Source organism: Anomalospiza imberbis, chromosome 4, assembly GCF_031753505.1.
Source record: "Anomalospiza imberbis isolate Cuckoo-Finch-1a 21T00152 chromosome 4, ASM3175350v1, whole genome shotgun sequence".
Taxonomy (NCBI): domain Eukaryota; kingdom Metazoa; phylum Chordata; class Aves; order Passeriformes; family Viduidae; genus Anomalospiza; species Anomalospiza imberbis.
In genome coordinates, this window is record NC_089684.1 from 69,381,701 (window position 1) to 69,402,893 (window position 21,193).

The window sequence follows — 21,193 nt, forward strand, 5'->3', positions numbered from 1 at the left end:
GGATGCACTCAACTGTAGCTTTATTTTCACATTATGAAAAATCTAGTCTAGATTCCATGTATTTGTAATTTATTCTTCCATATTTCTTACTCAATAGTAATGTAAGTAATGCATGTAATAAACACACATTTCATTCATTCCTTTTGTACTTGACTAATAAAAGGTGACTACTCTCAAAAAGTCCTTCTGTTTATCCATGACTCTAAAATGTGTAGCTTGTCTGTTTCTTCTTTGTGCTTCTCACCTTTGAAACGTCCTTATGGTCATTACCTCTCAATTTAGCATCACTTGGAAAAACTCTAACTCTGTTTTTGGTAAAGGGAGCACTGCTACTTCCCCTCTCCCAACTGCTTCAAGGCCCAGCTCACACCATCAGCACACTGTAAGAAAATGCATGTGCTGCACACCTCACCCATCACCTAAGGGTCCAGACAACAAGATTTTCCTCTTTTTCCTCAGAAATGTTCAAGGCCACACTGGACATGGCTTGGAGCAACACGGTTTAGTGGAAGGTACACAGAGGGTGGAATTGGGTGACCTTTACGTGTCCTTTCCAGCCCAAACCATTCCATGATTCTGTGATTTTCTCTTTTACTTTTGATGTTAATCTTCATTTTGTATAAAACCTGCTGTGTCAGAAGCAGATCTGTCATTCCAAAACTTACCGTGTATTTATCAAATCACACTCATTAATAACAAAAAAAGGAATGAATCCATTTTGTTGTCTTTAATAATCTCATTCATTTCTTATCTGAAGCTTAACAAAGCCATATTTTCACAGTAAGTAGCAATCCTTCCTACAGGACTGTCATCAATGTCTACAGAATTGTAGCTTTTATTTTAAATGGTATTTAAAAGAGGTTCTGTCATTTCTAGTTGCAAAGATAACTGCTGAAACATGAAAGCAAGAATATCAATGCTGTAGCTGACTCCTAAGCCTGAAAGATACAATGCCTCTGCTACTGCTCAGAACAAGATGCTGAGCAGTCATGGTGAAATTAAGGGAAAAAAAAAAAAAAAACCAACCTAAAATTTATTTTAAAAAACCACATAAGCAACTTTTCTCACTTTCTGAGATTGACTCCTCCCCGCTTCGTGTTGCTCCAAAGAAACTTGTGAGAAAACCCGGTCTTTCCTGTCAAATATGGTAGTATTTGATGATAAAAAGAGACAATTAGGAAGAACTGGAATTGAAAAATATTCTTCTTTCAAAAGCAAGCACAGGGTCCTGCACAAAGGAGAGGAGAGATAAAGATGGGATCAGAGGGGGGAAGGTGAAGGAGGATGGATCACCCAGCTTCCCTTCTATGTTCACTCTCCTTTGGCAAAGATTTTTTTCCCTTTCTGGACTCCCATCAAGAGAAGCCCATTTCCCCCAGTGTGATTTTTCAGCTGCAAGGACCTAGCAGGGCCCTAACCCAAAGGATGGGACCACATTTGTGCCAACTCTACACGCAGCACTGCAGTCCCTCTGCCTGTGAGGGATGCCATAGCTGGGACACCAAATGGTGAATTTCTCTGTGATAACACAATCTGCCCCATTCCAAAAGCAGCAACTCATCTGAATCTGAGACTTAAATCCAATTCTAAAACCATTTATTAAGAAAAAAACAAAAAGCCACATTCTCTTTCAACATAGAGGTAATCAAATATCTGGGCTGAATTGCTGCTGATGGGTTTTACCTGATTAAATTACTACTGAGAGGACAAAAGTATTGGTGAGCTCAGAGCGTTGAAGCAGTGCAACACATAAAAATACTGTGCATCAGCAAAATCCTGACATTAAAGGGGTTAATTACAATGCTAGAATGAAACATGCAACACCAATCACCACTTATTGTCAATTATTTGCAAATGTGTAGATAAATCAAGTAAATGGATGTGATGTATCCCTTTCAATAAACTGAATACTGAAAACCATGTCACCAGGAATTAGACAAATTAGCTGTCTATTAGTGAATGAAGTAAATAGAAAAGTTTAAAATACAATACATCTTTAAAGAGTGAAGAAGCTTCATTTCTTACTAAAGGAATTGGCAACACTGGAATTTGAACTGAGAAAGCCTCAGTTCTACAATTACATGAACCTTTAGTGCAGCTCTACAGATAAGTTATTGTCCTGGGATCGACTAATCCTTTCCCTGGAAATGGCCGGAGCATTCTGAGCTGAAGGATGATATTTTTATGGACTGCTGGTTGCTTTTAATTCCTTTATAGCCCATTAAAATACAGTCTTTTAGCCATTTTAACCTTGTTTGGCACAAATGGTTGCACTTGAAATTCATCGACTTAAATGGCCCATGGAAGGTATCATTAAGAAATGCTGTAGCAGATTTTTTTTTTAACTTGCAATGCATTTAATTATTAATGTCCCTCTATCATTTATGCCCCATTGTTTTCCAGATTTTCCACATCTTTCACCTTACCTGTTCAAAGAGTTACAGAAGCTGGAACAAAGAATTCCAGATACATTCACAGTTATCACTAGACCTTGCAATAGTCCTGAGTGTCTGTGCTATGAGTTTTGGTGATTATATCCAAATATCCAAGGTTAGGCTCAATAACAAACTGAGGGCAACACTGTCATTTACACACGATAATCTGGAGATACTATAGACTCATACACCAATGAGAATACTTGCCATGCACATATATATATATGCATTATTTTTTTATTTGTTCTTACTTTAGGACGACCTCTGAAAATAATTGTATTTTTGCTTCTCTGATCTACAGTATGACTTGAGGAATACAGGTTAGCTCACTGGTTTCCAGTAACAAGAGGGCCCATAACCTTCAAAGATTATTAATTTTCCTAAGTTTTCCTTGAACAACTCCAGTATTAAGATTTAAATCTGTAATATGCAAACATTAATCTCCTTTCTGTAGAATCCAACATTGGAGTGACAAGCAGGACTTGCCATTGACATAAAAAAGGAAAAAAATATCCTATAAAACTACTCTCATTCATCTAGCCAGCACTTGTCCTTATTTCTATATTTGTTTTTATGTATGTTAAAACAATCACTTCTTTTGTAACATTGCTGAAGTAGTCAAGGACAATCTGCTTTCTTTTTCTGTACAAAAATAGAATTGTAAGAAGAAAAACCACCAAACCAAGAGTTAGTTATCTTTCTTAGAATCATTACCTATCAGCTATTCCTTTCAATCATTACCTATGATTTTTACTGTTCTGTAAATAAAACACACAACCCCCTTCCCTCTAGTTACTATTTCCCAGCTGTACACCAAAAAGTGAATTCCTGTTTCTCATCTTGGAGTAATTTATCCCAATCCCATAAGAGCAGTCCCAAGAACAGTGCTGAGCCTCACCACCATCACCTCCAGCTTCCAAAGGGAAAAGCTGGAGCTGGAAGTGGATCTGGAGAGAGGGAAACAGCTGTGACAGGAGGCAACTGAGTTGAAGGAACAGCAAAATGGAAAATAAATGTCTTGGAGCTCTCAAGGTGACTGAGAGCCAGGGAATTTCAGGTTAAAGGGCTATTGCAGAGGTGCCCATCATTTTCTCAAGCTTAAGTCACCGCAACATAAATCAGTATAGAACACAATACTTTTGAAAAAATAAAACCCAGCAAACCAAATCCCAAAAGATTATTTTGGAGGAAGAGAAGGGAAGCGTAGAGCTAGGAGCCCAAAATTCTGCATTCTTATGAAATAAAAGCATTTATCTTAAGATATATATTATATATGCCCAGTAGAAAATCAAAAGGGTTTATTACTTGCGTGAAGACTAACAAGAAAATAACGTAATTTCCCTAAGAGTTGGTTTTCTGTGAGAGTGCTGATTTATACAGATTTGCACAGCCTGAGAGGCTGTGTTAAGATCACGGATGCATTGACTGAGTCTCATCTCACCAATTTTCTTTCCTAATCTTTGAGGAAAATTATCTGACATGAGGTCATGAAGCCCAAAGCACCTGGTACCTAAGAATTTGTTCTTGCCTTTCCTGGCCATGCTCTAAACCAATCCTAAATCACCACAAAATATCAATTTAGCACTTTCCAGGACAGCATTAAATGGCACAACTCAGCTTTAATGCCAAAAAGCAGAAACACAATGTGAAAACAGAGGATTCAGTGTTGTAAACTCCTCATAGCCTTGGACACCAGCTCTGTACATAAAGGGGGATCAAATACATGGAAAACCCTGCTTTGAACTTTTTAAGTTCTTTATAATTTTTTTTGTGGTGCTACCTAATATCCCAAAGAAATAAAGGAATCCAATGAAGAATCCATTAAAGAAAAAAATAATATTAAAAAGTAACAAAGGAGTAATGACATCTGCAAACACTTTTCATTGCACATCTCTGTACTTTTATGTCTCTCAATAAAGGTGTATTTTCTAGGAAAAAAAAAAGCGGATATAACAGTAAAGTTAAAATTTCAGGAAAAACAAACTGAATCTGCTTCAAATTCCTAAATATGACATTAAGTGAGCATAAATGTATGTCTCTGTTTTGAACAACACATGTATGGAACCACCTTAGAAGTGAAGTAATGAAAACATATTTTTATGTATTCTGATAGAAATTTGGATTTAATTACTAAAAACTTAACAGAGAGCAGCAGTATCCAGTTGTCCACAACAGTGCAGAACCCTGCCCATCATATACATTTTTCATACCTGCACAAGAAGTATGGAAATAAAACTTGTCCCCTGACTTGTTAACAAATGCATTTTCATTTACAGTCTCCTCTTCCTATACAAGCCGTGATTTAGCTCAGGCTGGGGAAGCATTCTAGGCAAAAATCACTTCACACTTGTCCCATGGATAAATTTTCCTCCTAGACACCTCCTGTTGCCTGTGCTGTTCTGTGCTTTCAGAAAGTCGTGGGAATCTTATTAGAAACTGTTTTCCAAGGAATCTGTGGAATTCATTGGGCAGATTGAATTGCAGGAAAAAAGTAAGTCTAGTTCACCAGGTTTCTTCCAGAGCTGGCAATACAGAAGCAGCAGCTTCCATGGGTGTACATATATATATATATCTGTGTGTGTGTGTGTGTATATTTAGGTCTGATAATCCAGTAAGAGCAGAACAGAATGTATTTTCTATATAGGAAGAAAAAAAAATCAAAACAAATGTATGGAATAGCCAAGAATAGTCCTAAAATTTCTGCACAGCAACAGAGAAAGCAAAGCTATCAAAGTCAAATAAGAACAACTTTTACAGAGTACTTTTCTTCTTATGCATTCAATGCCTTGTCCAGAGTTACAGTAACAATTACCACAACAATAATAAGGTTTGCTAAGACCATTCATTACAATTTTATAAGAAATAAAGCTCTAATCCTTCGTGTCCTCAGTGAAGAGCAGGTAAACTCTGTATTTCTTGCTGGGATTTCTTCAGTAACTAATCCACACTGAATTATCAGCACAGAATGACAGTCAGCAATCCAGACCACTGACAGAGGCTCTCCTTCCAGTTTTTAATTTCCAAAATTTCATTCACTTGGGCCATTATTGCTTTGTTACCTCCATTTATTTTTTTTGCCTACATTTGGTAATAAAAGATAATTACTAATGTATTACATAATTACTAATTAATTTTTATTTAGATTATTATATATAACATGAAAACGCACACAAAAATATAAACATATGTATATACACACATATATATATACATATACATACATACATATATATATACTTCTTATTCATTATTTTACCTAACCAAAATCTTACACCACAGACTAATCCATGACAGAATATTCCCAGGGGGTTTAAAATGTCCCTGCACGATACTCATTACAAATGGAAAATTAACAAGGAAAGTTGCTTAACGATTGCCTCCAGTTTCCCAGAGACTGGAAATTAACATTTTGAAAGTGGATGCAAACTCATTTTGGTATTTTATGGTGTTTAACAATAAAAAAGTCATATTGCTTCTCAAAATGGGCAATAAATTAATCCACTGGTGTATTCTGAATTTTGCTACAGCACCTGCCTAATACAGTAAATACTTACTCCAACTATATCACTCATAAAATTCTATTATTCAAGTTAACAGGTCCAGGAACAGTTAGAGATATTGCTCATGAGTATGTGCACAGAGAGCATGAAAACTCCAAATTTAGACAGCCCCTGTAGGAACTGTGACAAAAATACACCTAGACAAATGATAATATAACTAAATAACTAAGTAACTAACTAAATGGAAGAGTAAATGCTGGGTCAAATCCTCCAAGAAAGAAAAAATATCAAACTGGAGAAGGAAGAAAGTGGGGATTTTCCTTTTTTTGATCTTAGGTCTTCAGGTTGTACAGGTTTTTAAGAAAAGCTACAAACTGCAGTAGAATAAACTTAATAAATGATTTTGATTCGAAACCAGGAAGACTAATGGGCACAGTGGTTTCTTGTTAAATTACTGGGTAGTTAGTAACTCTAATCATACTATATTCCTACTTTGGGAAAAATAATCCAACATGATCTCAAAAGACAGTAAGAAATTAAACCCAAATGAAGGCCATGAAAAACTTCAGACCCACTGCGACCCACCAAATAGCTTTCCTTGTATTATTATTCTGTTTTTGAGGTGCCTGTGGCATCAGGGATTTCCTATGTGATGAATTCTCCCAGTTCTACCAGAAGTCCAGCTCTAGCTCAGTCTTTTGCATTTCCAAAGGGACAAGAGGCAGAAGAGCTGCTGCATCACTTGGACTGAAAATCATCTCTATTCCAGAACCATTTCAAGCAAATTTACTTTCTCCTTGTACTTGAAATAAAAGCAAGCCAGGCTATGAGATCACCAACTAACCCCTTTTCCTGCTGCGCAAACATGAAAACATCTGAATTTTTCTCAGTTTCCCCCCTAAATTTTCTTGTTGCTGCTGAAATGTGTTTCTGGTGGGGGAATCATATGATAGTTCACATCCTGTGGTCAAAATGTGAGATTATTTTCACTGCCAGGAAGATCGCTTGAGGATATATGAATACTGTATTTTTTTGCTTCAGTCACCCAAAACACTGACCTATTGATCTGGTACAAATCAACGATGACAAATACTAAATTTCCTGTTTCCTTCTCAAAAGATTACAGTTCAAATTATGTAACACACGGAACATCTCAATTTAGCATTACTTGAGAATATCAGAAAAGGGAATTTGGAAAACGTGATTTGTTTTCTTCCATTGATATTATCAGAGTTCTTTAAAGCAAAGCACTACAGAACATTTCCTTTCTCTTGATTGAACTCTTAATCCAAAGTCAACTATTGGGTTTTGTACATTATAATCCAACCAGGGTGTTCTAATCAAGCCCATTTTTTTTTGTGTGTTTGGGAGGGAGGGGGTACAAGGAGTGTGCTTGGGGCTGACTTTATTTAAAGGAATGCTGAGAAGTTTTCTGCTGAAAGACTCAGTTGATAAATGGTGGTTAGGAGAAGAAAACTGGTTATTCAATGGACAAAGTGGTGTGTAATTTATTTTACTTCATTAGATGCTGAATTCTTCAAACACTGCTAGGAATTAGAATGCTTCGAAACCAATTATTGTAAGTACATTTAATCACAGCTTTGAAGTTACTTTCAACATAGCATATTCTTTTTGATTAAATTATATCTTTCTGCCATTCCACTACAAGTACTCAGTTCAAGGGCAGAAGAAAAAAATAAAAAAAAAACCAAAACAAACCTATCAAATGTCATAAATAAAAACAACAATAATTTTGCTGGGTTTTTTTCTGAAATATTTCCACAAACTCCTATTGCTACAGGAGTACCAGCTCCTGCAGAAACTTGAGTACAATTTTGAATGCATACAAATTATCACAAAATTAAACAATTATGTCATTATATATGTACAATTAATTCCAAGCAGAGAAGCAGAATAGCAGGGAGCAGAAAGATGAACTAAAAATGCACTTGCAAGGTGCATGGATTTCTTTTTGAGCAAAGATTAAAGGAGTTCAATGGACTCTTTCTCTCACCTTGCTTCTTTGTACATATAGTACTGGTAATTCAAGCTCTCTGTTATGTGATATTTCTCTTTATCATGATAAATGATGGCTGAAAGTAGCCATTTTGGTTCAAGCCTGCCTCCTACTTGAAAGAAAATCTTGGTTCAGTGATTTAGGCAAGGCAAAGAACCATGAATCTCCTCCCTATTCCTGACTTGGACACGAGCAAGTGGAAATGGGCTCAGTCCAATGAAAGATCACAAATGAGGCTTCAAGGAGCTCTGCTGATCTCAGGGATCCCCAGTCACCTTCCCTATTCTCAAATGTGCATCTTCTACTTCAGTGATTTCACCGGATTTCCACTGGTTCTGGAAAGCTCTGAGTGAAGAGAAAGAATGTTTTTATACTCTTCTGCATAGTTTTTCTCTTTTCTTTTGCAGTGTAAAGCACCAATACAATAATGCAGGACCGTGCATTACTTTAAGTCCCACCCCTGGAAGTGTTCCAGGCTGGGTGAGGCTTGGAGCAGCCAGGGATGGTGGAAGGTGTCCCTGCCCATAGCAGGGGGTGGAACCTGATGATATTTAAGGTCCATTTCACGTTCTCTCAAAAACAACCAACACACTAAAGGAGAGAAAAGCACTTTTTCTTCTACTCTTTCTTAGGATTATTAACTGGCTGCCCAGCTTGTAACAATAAATGGTAAATTACCTTATGGCAGAAATTAATGTATTTGATAGCATAATGTTTTACTTTTTTTTTTTTTTTCTGTATTTCCATTTCTACAGCATGGGCTCTTTATTGCCATTGGATAAAGTGTTGGGAAGCTTAACTGGGTAAGATTTATTTTGTAAATCTGCAGAGAACTGTTACAGCCTTAAATAGCCAAAAAAAGTCCCACAGAAACAGAGAAACAAAAGTAGATCTCAGTGGGCTAATTTTTCTTAGCTTTGCAAGAGAAAATAGTAACAAAGCTGTTTATGTGGATCACCAGAACTAAAACCAAGAGGAAGGAAGTGGGAAAAGACAAAGAGTGGCCTAGAGTCAGGATCTTGTGAGGGCAATTAGAAATTTCTAGAGAAAAAATAGGTAAAGGAGGTAAAACAAGCAGCAATATTTTAGCTGATCAAATAGAGATGTTGCAGTATACAAATAATGAGATATCAAAGGGAAATAAAAGAACATGCACTGAATATTATCATCAACACTGGAGAACAAAAGAACGAGAGAACACCCCTTTCTTCTTCAACTCAAAAGCACAATATTCAAGAAATAATTGCAGACTATCCCCAAAATGTCACCTAAGTAAAAGAAAAATAAAACAGCACCTTAATGGCACAAAGCAGTGCTTCTGCTTGTTCTTTTTACTTTCTGTCTTTATGACATAGTCCATCAGTTCTGAATTTGTCAGAAACGGTGATTAGAGGAGGAAAAAGAAGTCTCTTTTGTTATCATCTACCTTAAACTTCAAAGCAGCAGGGACACTGAGTGAAACACAACTCTACCAAAGTGAGCACTTCTAATTCTTAAGTTTGATATTTATAAATTTACAAGGTTTTCCTAGTCCTGCTGCTCAGAACTATCACAGAAAAGCACGTCACAGAAACTGTAAATATTCGGAGGCACCTCGTTCCATTTTGCCTCAATCTGAGGGCTTCAGTGCACACAGCCTATCAAGAGTTAGGGGAAAACCAAAACCCCCAAACATTTTCCCTGCCTTCCTCAACAGAGACTCATTAAATGCTATTAGGTACCACTCACTCACTTGGTGACATTCATTAACTTCAAGCATTGGCCAACCAGTTCACATCCACTTTTTATGCAGGGAATTTTCTTTAGAAGTAACCCACATCCCTGCTCACCCTGGCTGTCCCTGCTAACATCATGCTCAGCCTGTCTTTGAACATCCAGATCACCAGGATCTGAAATCATGGCTCAATCTGTTTTGTACAGGATGCTGATAAACCATTCCGAGCTTCCCAGAAAATAAATAAATAAATAAATAAATAAATAAATAAATTTCCATTGTGTAACTGAACTACTGGATAATTTCAAAGTAAACTGAAATTTACTAATTTTTACTAACTCTAATATTTAACTCTAATTATCTAACTCTAATTTTTACTAGTTTACTAACTCTAATATTTGAGCACCCTGAAACTGCAGAAGATTTTGTACTGAGTTTTTGTGGTAAAAAAGGAATATCTCTGCTGCAAATAGCAAAATCAAATTGCTAAGTAAAAAGTAATTTGAAGACTGTTTGTTGTGGGCCATATAATTAGGAACATTATTTTAATAAAATTCTAATTCTTAAGCCTTTGATACTTATAACTTCTAAACCAGCAACACGTGGCTTTTATTGTGTCCATGCTCAGCTTTTATAGCAGCAATATTGATGTAGAATATGCCACACTACATAAATTTGCATTATATGGGTTTCTCATTTCTTCTTTAGTTAACTACATCTTTACATTTTACGATGTCAGCTCCTCAAATGGACCAGCTTTAGATAGCTAATTGTAGCAGCTCTGTATTTCTAAATCATAGTCAGATTCAACACAAAGCAGAATTTAGGAAATGTATGGTTACGCCTGGACATTTTTCTTAAAGCCTCCATAAATATTTTCTATTCATTTTCCTTTGTTTCCCTTGGAGTATTGTGCAGGACAACAGGACAAGCTTTCTGGACTGACTTACAGGAGTCTTGCTCTCTTAGAGCTTCTGATGGTGTCCTTGAAACACTTCTGCACGAGGTAACAAAAAATGCAGCTAGAGCTGCAATTCTGCAAATGTGTAGACCAGTGACAATGAACTACCAGGGTCCAAAATAATTCCAGAGACAAAGAGGAAGGGAACAGTAGGAAGCAGGACTCCTTTAGGGTTGTAATCGACAGCCAAATAAATGGCAATTTATGAACAACACAATGAAGGCTTTAATAACTGGGGCAATTTTCAATATATATATATCAATGCACAAGAAGAGCCCCAAAACTCATGACCCTTTTAAAGGCATGTTTATAAATATAAACATATATATAAATATAAATATATATATATATTTATATATATAGTGTTTCCTATAATATTACCAGCAAATACTACTACTACTGCTATTACTATTAATAATAATATTGCTTTCACATTTTCAAAATTTTCTAAACTATTCTGATTTGAATATTTTTCACAATTCCTTACTAATTACAAGGCTTCCTGCAATATTTTGCAGATTCTACGTCAGCACTTAGTTGTATCTAGAGGTTTAATTTCCTACCATAATTATATCTGGACTGCAAATCTGCATGATCTTCCAGAGAATTGTCAATACATAACTAAAGTAAAAGGAGAGATTTCTACTAAAAAAAAAAAAAAGAGAGAGAAAAAAGAAGAGCATGCAACATATTTAAATTCTCATTAGAGGAGGAATTAATTTTTAATTTTGAAATATTTTTTGTTAATCTGTCACATACTTTGACATTCAATTTGCTCTACAAAATGGCATCATGTACAGCTGCCAAAGCAAAAGTCACCATGCTAGGAAGCTTGTCAGCTCAGTCTTTTACTCAAATTGGAAAGAAAACCATCTTTAAAATATTAAATACAGCTGTGGGCTTTAGTCCCTCAGTAACTTCATGGCTGTGCCCTTCATAGAAGACTTGGCAATCTCACAGGAGAGCCATTGAAGGTCAGCACTGAATTGTTCTGATTAAATTCAAAATATAAAATCAGATTTTCACTGTGCATTTTCTTGCCCTTTCATAATTTAAATTCTCTTTGGTAATTAAAGAATACAAAAAATGCCATAAGAGAGAGATTATCCTTCGGTGACCACTGCAGGTAGTTTACAAAGTGGCTTATTTTAAAACAATGATGTTCTGAATAAGAGTGTAATGACAAGAGAAAGGATTAAAAAAAAACAATCATCAAAACATGATACAACTATTGATCCTGCTCCTAATTTATCATCTGGGAGATGTCAAACTGACCATGACCAGGCACCTACAGCAAATTGTTTGAGGGATATTTTGGTATGTGATGGAAAAATAAGAGATTTGGGAGGAATCAGAAGAAACAGTTGTTTAAAATTCCTAGTTCCATTAGGGCTTTACCTCGTTCCAGCAACAGCAGAGAAGGGATTGTGAGTGTGAAGAGCTCTCAAACCCACAAATGTGTCCCACAGCCACCCTTAGTGCTTTGGTGGAGCTGTTCTTACAGCAACCTCGGGAACCAAGATCCTCAGTGGGACCAAGCAGTGTGGGACAACCCCACTGCAAGGAGTCATGGAATGGTTTGGGTTGGAAAGGACCAAAAAGAACATCCAGTAACCCCTGCCATGGGCAGGGACACGTTCTACCAGCCCAGGCTGCTCCAAGCCCCATCTCAGCCTGGCCTTGGGCACTTCCAGGGATCCAGGGGCAGCCACAGCTTCTCTGGGCACCCTGTGCCAGGGCCTGCCCACCCTCACAGGGAACAATTCCTGCCCAATATCTAATTGAAATCTATCTTTTTCCAGTTTAGTGAACCAGCAGCCCAGTGGTTTAGCAGAAAAAAAAAATCTAAACCTTGCAAACCATAAATAAGTTACTCATGTTACTAACATTTTAAATTATTATGGTCAAATTTACAGTACAATTGTGCAACAAGTACCATCATTTATGAAAAGTAATGAGATGTTTTCATTCTAACACCTAAAAGTCACTCTGTAGGTATCTGCAGTCTAGGCTGAGACCAAAATGCCAACTCAGACAACAAGAAAAATCTAATTTGTCTACCACACTCGTCAAAAAAAAAAATAAAGTGAAAAAGATCAACATCCCCTGGATAAGAGCTGATGCTTCACAATAGTTTCTATCATGGGTTTTGCAGTATTTTTCAAAAAAAAAAAAGAAAAATCAGAAATAAGCCAATAGCTACTGTTCATTCTCATAATTATTTATATTGATGGATGCATTTTCAACTCTCACATGCAGGGAAGAAACCACACCCTTCACAGCAGAGAACCAGCACTCTGCAGATTCACAAGAGCCTCCTGTTTCTACAGAAGCCACCAAAATACTTCCCACAGCAAACATTCCAACACTCACAATGCCCTCACTTTCCCAGATGGGCTGTTTGTAGTAGAGGAGAGAGAACGGGAGGAAGAAATTCCACCAAAGCACAAACCACGGTGTTTGTGGGACAATAAACACCACCCCAGGCAGCACACACAGACCTCCTGTTCTAGAATATTCAGTGCTTTTCAGAACTGATTTTGCCATTACTTCTGGGACATGCTCCTGTGGAGGAAAGAATCACAGGGAGCCTCTGGTCTACTGTTGTCAATAGTTTTCATGCACAAAGAACATATTGATCTGTACTTTCAGTCTGGCCTGGTAGCTAATAGCTAATACCTACCCGTGATTATTTAGCTACTTCATCTGATAATGACCAGAGATTTAAAGTAACTTACTCCTCATTTTTAGGACTAATGAAAAAAGAAAAAAAAAAATAATCAGTGTGTCATTTATTACACTCTGCAGTTTAGACCCAAAATTCATCTCACCTGGGGAAAGCTCTCCTGCTTCCAAGAGCTGCATCCAGAGCAGCAACCAAGCCGCACACACACCAAAAGCCATTTCTGCATCCTAAAAATGACTCCCATGATCCCAACACACTTTGTCACATAGAGATAACTTAAAGAATGCTTCTCCATAAGCTTTTGTGGCATCCCCTGTAAAGTCTAATCACTTAAAATACACCCAACTTTGATGTCACTGGGAGTCAGTATATTTGGGTGAGTCTGTCCCAGAGCTCTCTTCACCTCCGCTTCCTCAGCCTCCTTACTCACCTCATGGGCCACACACACACAGAATTCCCAGTTTTCCCAAGGGGGAATAGGCCAAGGGACCTGCAGAAGAGAATCAAACCCACCTAAATGGATTGCAGATCACATGTCTCCCAAAAAGGGATGTTCAGTGGTGCCCAACGTCTTCAACAAGAGTCATTTGTGGAAGGAGAATAAAGTCTTGTGATATTTTAAGTGGGGATAGTGACTGCAGCTGTCTAGGGCACCACTTCATCTCTTGGGAAATGCAAACCACCTTGGGAGGGCTCTATAATGAGCTCAAACAAGAGACAGGCCAGCAAAGTAGTACCAAAAATAATATTTTCAGAGCCCTGACATCCTTTGACAATTTAGGAACTACCCAGTTTCATTTCTGAGTCTGCTAGAGTACTCTGAAATTTTTTTTAACAAGAAAACTTCAGGATTATTGTGATATGTCTTGAGCTGCTCCACATCTCATCACCCAAGCTGATCAACCATTTAAAGAAACAACACAAAATACAATTCAAAATCAAATATTCAAATATGTTGTGTCTTATCTACTATAATAAAAAAACTTGATTTTTTTTGTCCAAAGCTGTTTTCCTTTTTCAAAGCACAGCCTGAAAATACAAAATAACATCAGGTCACTCTTCAGGCTTTCATCCCATGTTATGTGCTGCTGTCAGAAGAAAATTATAATGCTTTAAAAAGGAGTTCAAGGAAAAGGCTAGAATCATGTCTTACACAAACTCTGCTCCAGAACAAACAGCCCATGATAGGGTTTTTCTTCAGATTTTAGCTATAGCTCATTAATAGGAAAAGTTCAACTAACTGGAAAGTCAAAGTTCCCACTTTCTTTGCTTTACTTATTGCTTTTCTAATGAATTTCTACACTTTCACAACATTTCTATTTGCATTACTTAAAATGGCAAAATGATGTCTGTGATTGGACAAGTGTCTTCCCTGATATCCATATGGTGAGATATCTCATAGTTTGACAATATTTAACAAGATCTGCTCATTTCTGCAAATCCCGTTGCCCAGGCCCTTGATTAGACAGCTATCTATCTACTTAGCCTGTTTGATTATTTGAAATAAAATTAAGTCTCCAAAATTGTTAAATCACCATGTACTTTTCCATCACATTGATTTGCTGCAAGTGGAGAAAAGCTGAGTGCTTCTCACCTGAACACTTCTCATCACACAAAAAGAATGACAAATGCATGGCTCTGTACCAGTTTGCCCACGTTAAACAACTGGTGACAACTCGTGAAGAGCGGTCCAGACCCTGTTTGAGGAAAGGGGTTAAGGGAGATTCCTGTCCCATTTGGATTAGGGACAGACTGGAGCCAGGGTCACGTCCACCCTCAACTCTTTACACTTCCACCTCACAGAGAGGAACACTGTGGATGGTGACTCCACCACTTCCCTAGGGAGCCTGTTCCAATGCTCAACCACCCTTTCAGCAAAGAATTCTTTTTCTAAAATCCAACTGGCGCCCCTCCTGGATGACCCTGAAGAAATTTCCCCTTGTTCTCTCAATTTCTTATCTTCATGCATGCCTCAAACTCAAGGCACTACATCATGTAATCACTGGCAGAGCTTTCATCCCTTGATGTCATCTGCTTAGCAACCACAGAACACCCCAGGGAATTCCACTCCCGTGACAAAATATTTCCATTCTTAACAAAAGGGGGATAAAAGATGGTCTGTTCCACATAATCCCATTTTGCTCCTCCATATTAAAATTCTGTTGGACTCACTCTTACTCATGATTAATCTCATTACTCTTCAATTAATTTGGGAAGACCAGCAAGTCATTTTACACTACCATAATTATTTCTATAATGCCAGCCAAAGCAAATTACCTTAATACATAACAAATCAACATGTGACGGCTCACATTAAAGGTTCTTCCTCTCAAAAAAGTACACATGGATTAAGGAGATGTAAGGAATGTGCCTAAAACTGCAAATGAATGTAGGAGAAATGGAGGGAATGCATGTCAAATCCACAAACTTATTTTCCCCATCATCACATCCCATTAAACTGCTGGTCGTAACTTTATTACTCTTCCTCCTTTTTTTCTCAGGCATCCACTTGTTATTTTGATCCCCTGTTTGTTCTTAAAATGGCAGCAATGTTTTATAGAAATAGCCTAAAATTAAGGCATTGTGCTTATTGCTGCAAGTCTTCAATTCCTTCCTCGACATTCTTTTCCAACATTACAATGAAATCTCTGGAAAACCTAATTTAAAGAGTAATTATCAAGTTGTATTAAAAACAAATAAAACCAACCCACCCTTATTTGTCACTGTTATTCAGCTGTAGCTAACTCTCAGCCAAAGGTCACTCAAAGATAACAAACTGGGTGACATCAGCATAAACTTTGCTGCTGTATTTCGGTGCTGCTGCTGGGGGCTGTGACTAACAATTAAGAATAACAAAGTAAATCCCCTCAGTGGAAGCTCAACACTCCAGTCTAGGACCATTTTCTCTAATTATAAGGTAATTTTAAGAAAATAAATTACCAAAATGCTTGGCTGTAGACAAGCTCTTGGAACAGGCTGCCCATGGGAGGGGTGGAGTCACCATTTCTGGAAGTGTTCAGAAAAAAAAAAAAAATGCAGAATTGGAACTTCACTACATGATTTAGTGGCTATGGTGGTATTTGGTCAAGGTTGGACTTGATCATGGAGGTCTTTTCCAACCTTAATGATTCTGTAGGGATTTGAACCTGTTCTCGTTCTTTTCAGCTTTAAGAACATGCAAAGCAGTTCTGGAACTGTCCACCTAAATTTAACAGGCTGTACTGCATGACTTATCACAACATCTGCCTTCAAATATATTATTCAGCTGAATATGAGCACTGCCTCCACATTCTTTTAATCAACTTATTAAATTGCACCAAGTTTCTAAACATTATATGTAAAATGGCAGGTTAAAAGGATAATCACATATACAATGTAGGACCAGAGTATTCTCTTTTAAAGAACAAAATGACAAAGCTAAATATATATTTGAGGGCTTAGCATCTCTTCAGAGATGAGTAGATGCAGCAGTTCAGATTCTAAATGAAGAAAATGGTCAGAGGGAGATGGTTATTTGGAAGCTTGGCCAGCAATCAATAAATTAAGAGATCTAAAACAGGATAATCAGGTTGGACATTTTAAATGAACAACAATAATTACTATTTCATACAGTATCTAATTAAATTCAGAAACTCATTGTTGCAGGGAAGCTCAAACATATGAGTGGGTTCAACAAGTCTTTAGCAAAAAGAGTGGATTATGGGTCCACAGATGGCTATTACAGCAACGATTCAGATGCTAATTTCAACTCAGGAAGTTTCTAAATCACAGCCTGTGGAAACTTGGAAGATACAGCAGGGAAAAGCTCACTCCACACTTTCCATGCTCCTTGAACTCTCTGTTAAACAACTTTTACTGGACAGGGAGCTGAAGGTCTGGCCTAACCCACTCTGAAAGCTGTGTCCTGGTCTTACTCATTCCTTGCATGAGTTTCTCTCTTAAAAATAAATCTGCTTAAAAATAAATTGGCCTTTTATGTCTATTTAAATATATATTTTTTATCTGTTTTATATCTATTTAAATTGGCCTCTGTTTTTATCTTTGGAGTTAGCAGAGGAGCAAGTATTTTCTACTCAGTTTGACAGGTGGATACAAACTTCAGTGTTTCACCCAAATTTTCAAGCACAGTCTTGTTTACCTCTGTGGGACATTCCGGGCTCATGTGCTGCTGTACTGTAAGAGACCTAAAGATCATTTGAGATGGAAATATATTTCTAAATGTTAGAAGAGACATGGAAAATATCTGCAGTTGGTGCTGGTAAAAGGTCTCACAAAACCACATTTGTTTAAGGAATTAAACCATTATATGAATGAAATAGTTTTTTTCCAAAAGACAATAACAATCAAAATGTAATGTACTAGAAGTAAATTTTTAATATTGTAAAATTTCAGTACTTTATCTATGTGATTAAATTCCCTGGTTAAGATGGCAAAATAATTACTCATCAAGCTTAGGAAAGTGCTTTTTTTCTGCATGCATACTCCTGTGACAAAGTACAATATTTCATTTAATTTTGGAGAAGATTACCACCTACCAGAAAAGGGATATAAAATTCAGTAAATCAAATTACAAGCAATAACACTGACTTTGGGGGTTTTTATTTAGTATTTTCATATTTTATTTTAGTTTTGTAGTGACAGATTGTTTAAATGCAATTGTGTTCTTTGAACATAATAACAACAACACCTGGCACTTGGAAATTCAAATTATGTGTGAATTCTTTTGAAAATAACAATGATTTGATTCCCAGGCATCAAGTGGAAACTACCAGTCACAACACGACAGTGAAGAGAAAAATGTTTACCAAGAAGAAGAGAGTTATGGTACTTGACTCCAAAACTGGGATGGGGTAAAGATTCATGTTCCCAGGTGTCTCCTTACAGATGAAACTCCATAGAAAAACAATTTGAGAACTCCTTTCTCATTCTTTTTTCTCAAGGTCATCTCCTCTCACACAAATTTCCACCGATTTTTTTCTCAGCTCTAACAAAAGAGTCTTGTTTCACACCCAAGAGTAACATGAATTTTATTTTGTGGTCAATTTGCACAGTAACACTGAGGCTGTGCTATCACTTCTTTGGTGCCAGGACTTTGTCACTTCAAAGGCACATGGAAATTCTTTGGGTTTGATATGACTTTTCAAATTAATCTTGAGATTGGCAACTCTGAGACTTTACACATTCAGTAGGTTTGAAGTTGATGTATACTAGTAAAATTACAGAGGAAAGTTAGCTCTTGTTCCATATATAAGAATTTAGCTGACAAAAACTCAATAATATGAGCAAGAGATTTCCCAAATGTCAGCTCAACTCAACAAATAATTGCATGGTGATTAGTACCAATAAATCATTCACACTGCTTCAAAAACATTACAGTATTAAAAAATGGTGACGAACAAAAAAAGTAGAGACAAAAATTGTTATGAAGTTCTGCTCCATTCTGCTGTTTGCTTCCTGACAGCTCTGTCTCTATGCTCTCATTCCCTGTTCCTGTCTCAATTTTTGAATATCTTTAAGGTTCAATTCAACACCCGTAACTTTTCCACCCTTTCTCTAACTTTTTGGGAATTTAAACATAATAAAGAAAAACAGACATGACACCACTGAAGGAAGCAAAGCAATCCTACTGTCTAAAGAGAGGACAGCTTCTCTTAGACCTCTAAATTAGAATAAAGTCCATTTCAACAAATGTATCTTAAGTCTAACCAGTATGGATGCTCTCTGTTCTGGGGAGAAGAAAACTGGGATGTTGGAATCCTGGATGCTGAGAATTTTAGACCTTCTGTACTGACAGACTCTGACCCCCAGGAGAGCACTGCATTTGACCTGACAGTGTAGAGAAAGCTTCCAAAATTGAATGATAGAACTGGGATTATGGGTGTGGAGTTTGATTAGAAGTGTGTATTATCATGTGGTAGAAAACTTAGAGTTTAAGGTGTTAGAATATAGTAATATATGTGAAGCTAAGACAGAGGTTTTAAGGTGGTAGCTAGTTGTTCTTCACCTTCTTCATGACTTTAGGTAGTATTCTGTAATTAGATAGAAAAGTCCACATTACAAGACACAAGTAGTTAGTTATTGAGTTAAAAAAAGAAATAATTTGTGTCATTTCTTAATTAAATAGTTTAGCCTTATAAAACCTTGTAGAGAAAAATAGGTAACCATTTTGTACCTTGTTAGTGAAATACTACAGAACCCACACCTTGTAAGACTGTGATATAGATAAAAAATAATAAACACCTAAGTCTAAACATGAAATATCATGTCAAGAACTTCAATCCCGACCTTAACAAAAGCAGAAAAAAAACCCAAAAACAACACTGGGGGAAACCAAAGAATGAAATAGATGAAGAACAGGTAATTTAAAAGACAAAAGGAGAAAAATATAGTCAAAGCACAAAATAAGTAATAAACATCAGGTTCTGAAAACAAGAAAGGAAAGAAAAGAATGAGACTCAAACAAAACAAGATGTTTCAGCGAAGAAAAGAACACAGCTAAGCTTCTCATTTAGGATGTGAAATATATACAAACAATAGAACGGACATCCTGCTCTTTCAATACTTTCAAAAACACCTATTAAAAGAACCTTGAACAAGTTACAAGCTGCACTTGTGAAATTTGAAGCTTCATTTTGAAGACTTTGCAAAGACAAAAGCAAAATGTGTTGAAATGCATTACTTGTCTTCTCCTGAGCACTGTAATTGTGCTTACTCTGTATTCCTGCATGCAACATTGAATCCCTCAGTCTGCTGCCAGGTTTTCATTCCATATTGTGTATTATCGAAGTGTAAAAGTGCTGAATGCGCCCCAGCACCATTTTAATCACTACTATGGACAATGTCCCAAGCTGATGTAATCAAATGCCTTTAATTACGGCAATCAAATACATTATCAGTTTACTATTGCTAACCCGTATTGGGTACACGGAGCAGCCTGGAATAGCAGGGTCTGCTATTTACACATGACTTGGTTCAGCCTCATGGCAAAATACCTCGCTCAGTTTAGGTGCAAATATTTTCATAGAATCATGGAATGCCAGGTTGGAAGGGGCCACAAGGATCATCTGGTCCAGCCTTTCTTGGCTAAAGCACAGTCTAGACAAGATGGCCCAGAAACCTGTGCAGCTGTATCTTGTGTCCAGCACTGGGGAATCTACCACTTCCCTGGTGTGACAGACGAGAGATGTGATGGTTGACTCTCACAATTAAAAGCCAAATATCATGTATATATGTTAAGAGAAGTTTTATAGACTTACAGTTGTGTTTTACCCCCCTTGCATTGTTAGCAGAGGTGGCCTGGGTTTGGGACATTAGGGAGGATCAGCTTCTTATTATGGCAGCACCTGACCTCCAACCAAGATTTGAGGAAGTAAACTCCACCACTTTGGACAGGAAACAAGTTGATGGGCAGAACTTTGGGAGGAGCTAAAGGGTTAAAAGGCAAAACCTCCATTGTGTGGATGAGCACACGGTGGGAAAAAAATCCTTTGCTCCTGGCACTGTAATATTTTGTCTATTCAGCCTTCTGCTGTATTTTCTGATAAAGCTTTAATAAACTTTTTAAATTTTTTCTCACACTGGGAAGATTATTCCACAGGGCTGACTGTTCCTGATGGGAAAAAATTCCCCCTGCTGTCTAGCTGGAATCTCCCCACCAGTGACATGTACCCATTATCCCTCATCTTTTTCATCAGCACTTTCGACCCTATTCCCCAGTGTCAAGACCACCCCACTGATCCAGGCAGCCCAGTGGCAAAAAACTCCCCTCACCTCTTCTAGGCACGTGGATTCTACCCCTCCCGTATCTCTTTACTGAATAACTTAGAATAAAAATTACTTTCATGGAAATGTATGCTTTATATACATTTCATTTTTAAAAA

General features: G+C 37.1%; 1 protein-coding gene across 10 annotated transcripts in view; it reads right to left on the reverse strand.

Annotated features, from left to right (window-relative positions):
* The window catches only part of CTNNA2 (catenin alpha 2), a 463,302-nt gene that overhangs the window by 263,438 nt on the left and 178,671 nt on the right, over positions 1–21,193 (reverse strand). The window contains exon 1 of one of the 10 annotated variants that reach the window (XM_068189031.1): positions 14,908–15,062. The exons of the other annotated variants lie outside the window; for them this stretch is intronic. Within the exon in view, the coding sequence (XP_068045132.1) occupies positions 14,908–14,922 (15 nt within the window). The 5' untranslated portion in view covers positions 14,923–15,062. Of the gene's footprint in view, positions 1–14,907; positions 15,063–21,193 lie in introns of those variants that run through there. 10 annotated transcript variants of the gene reach the window in all.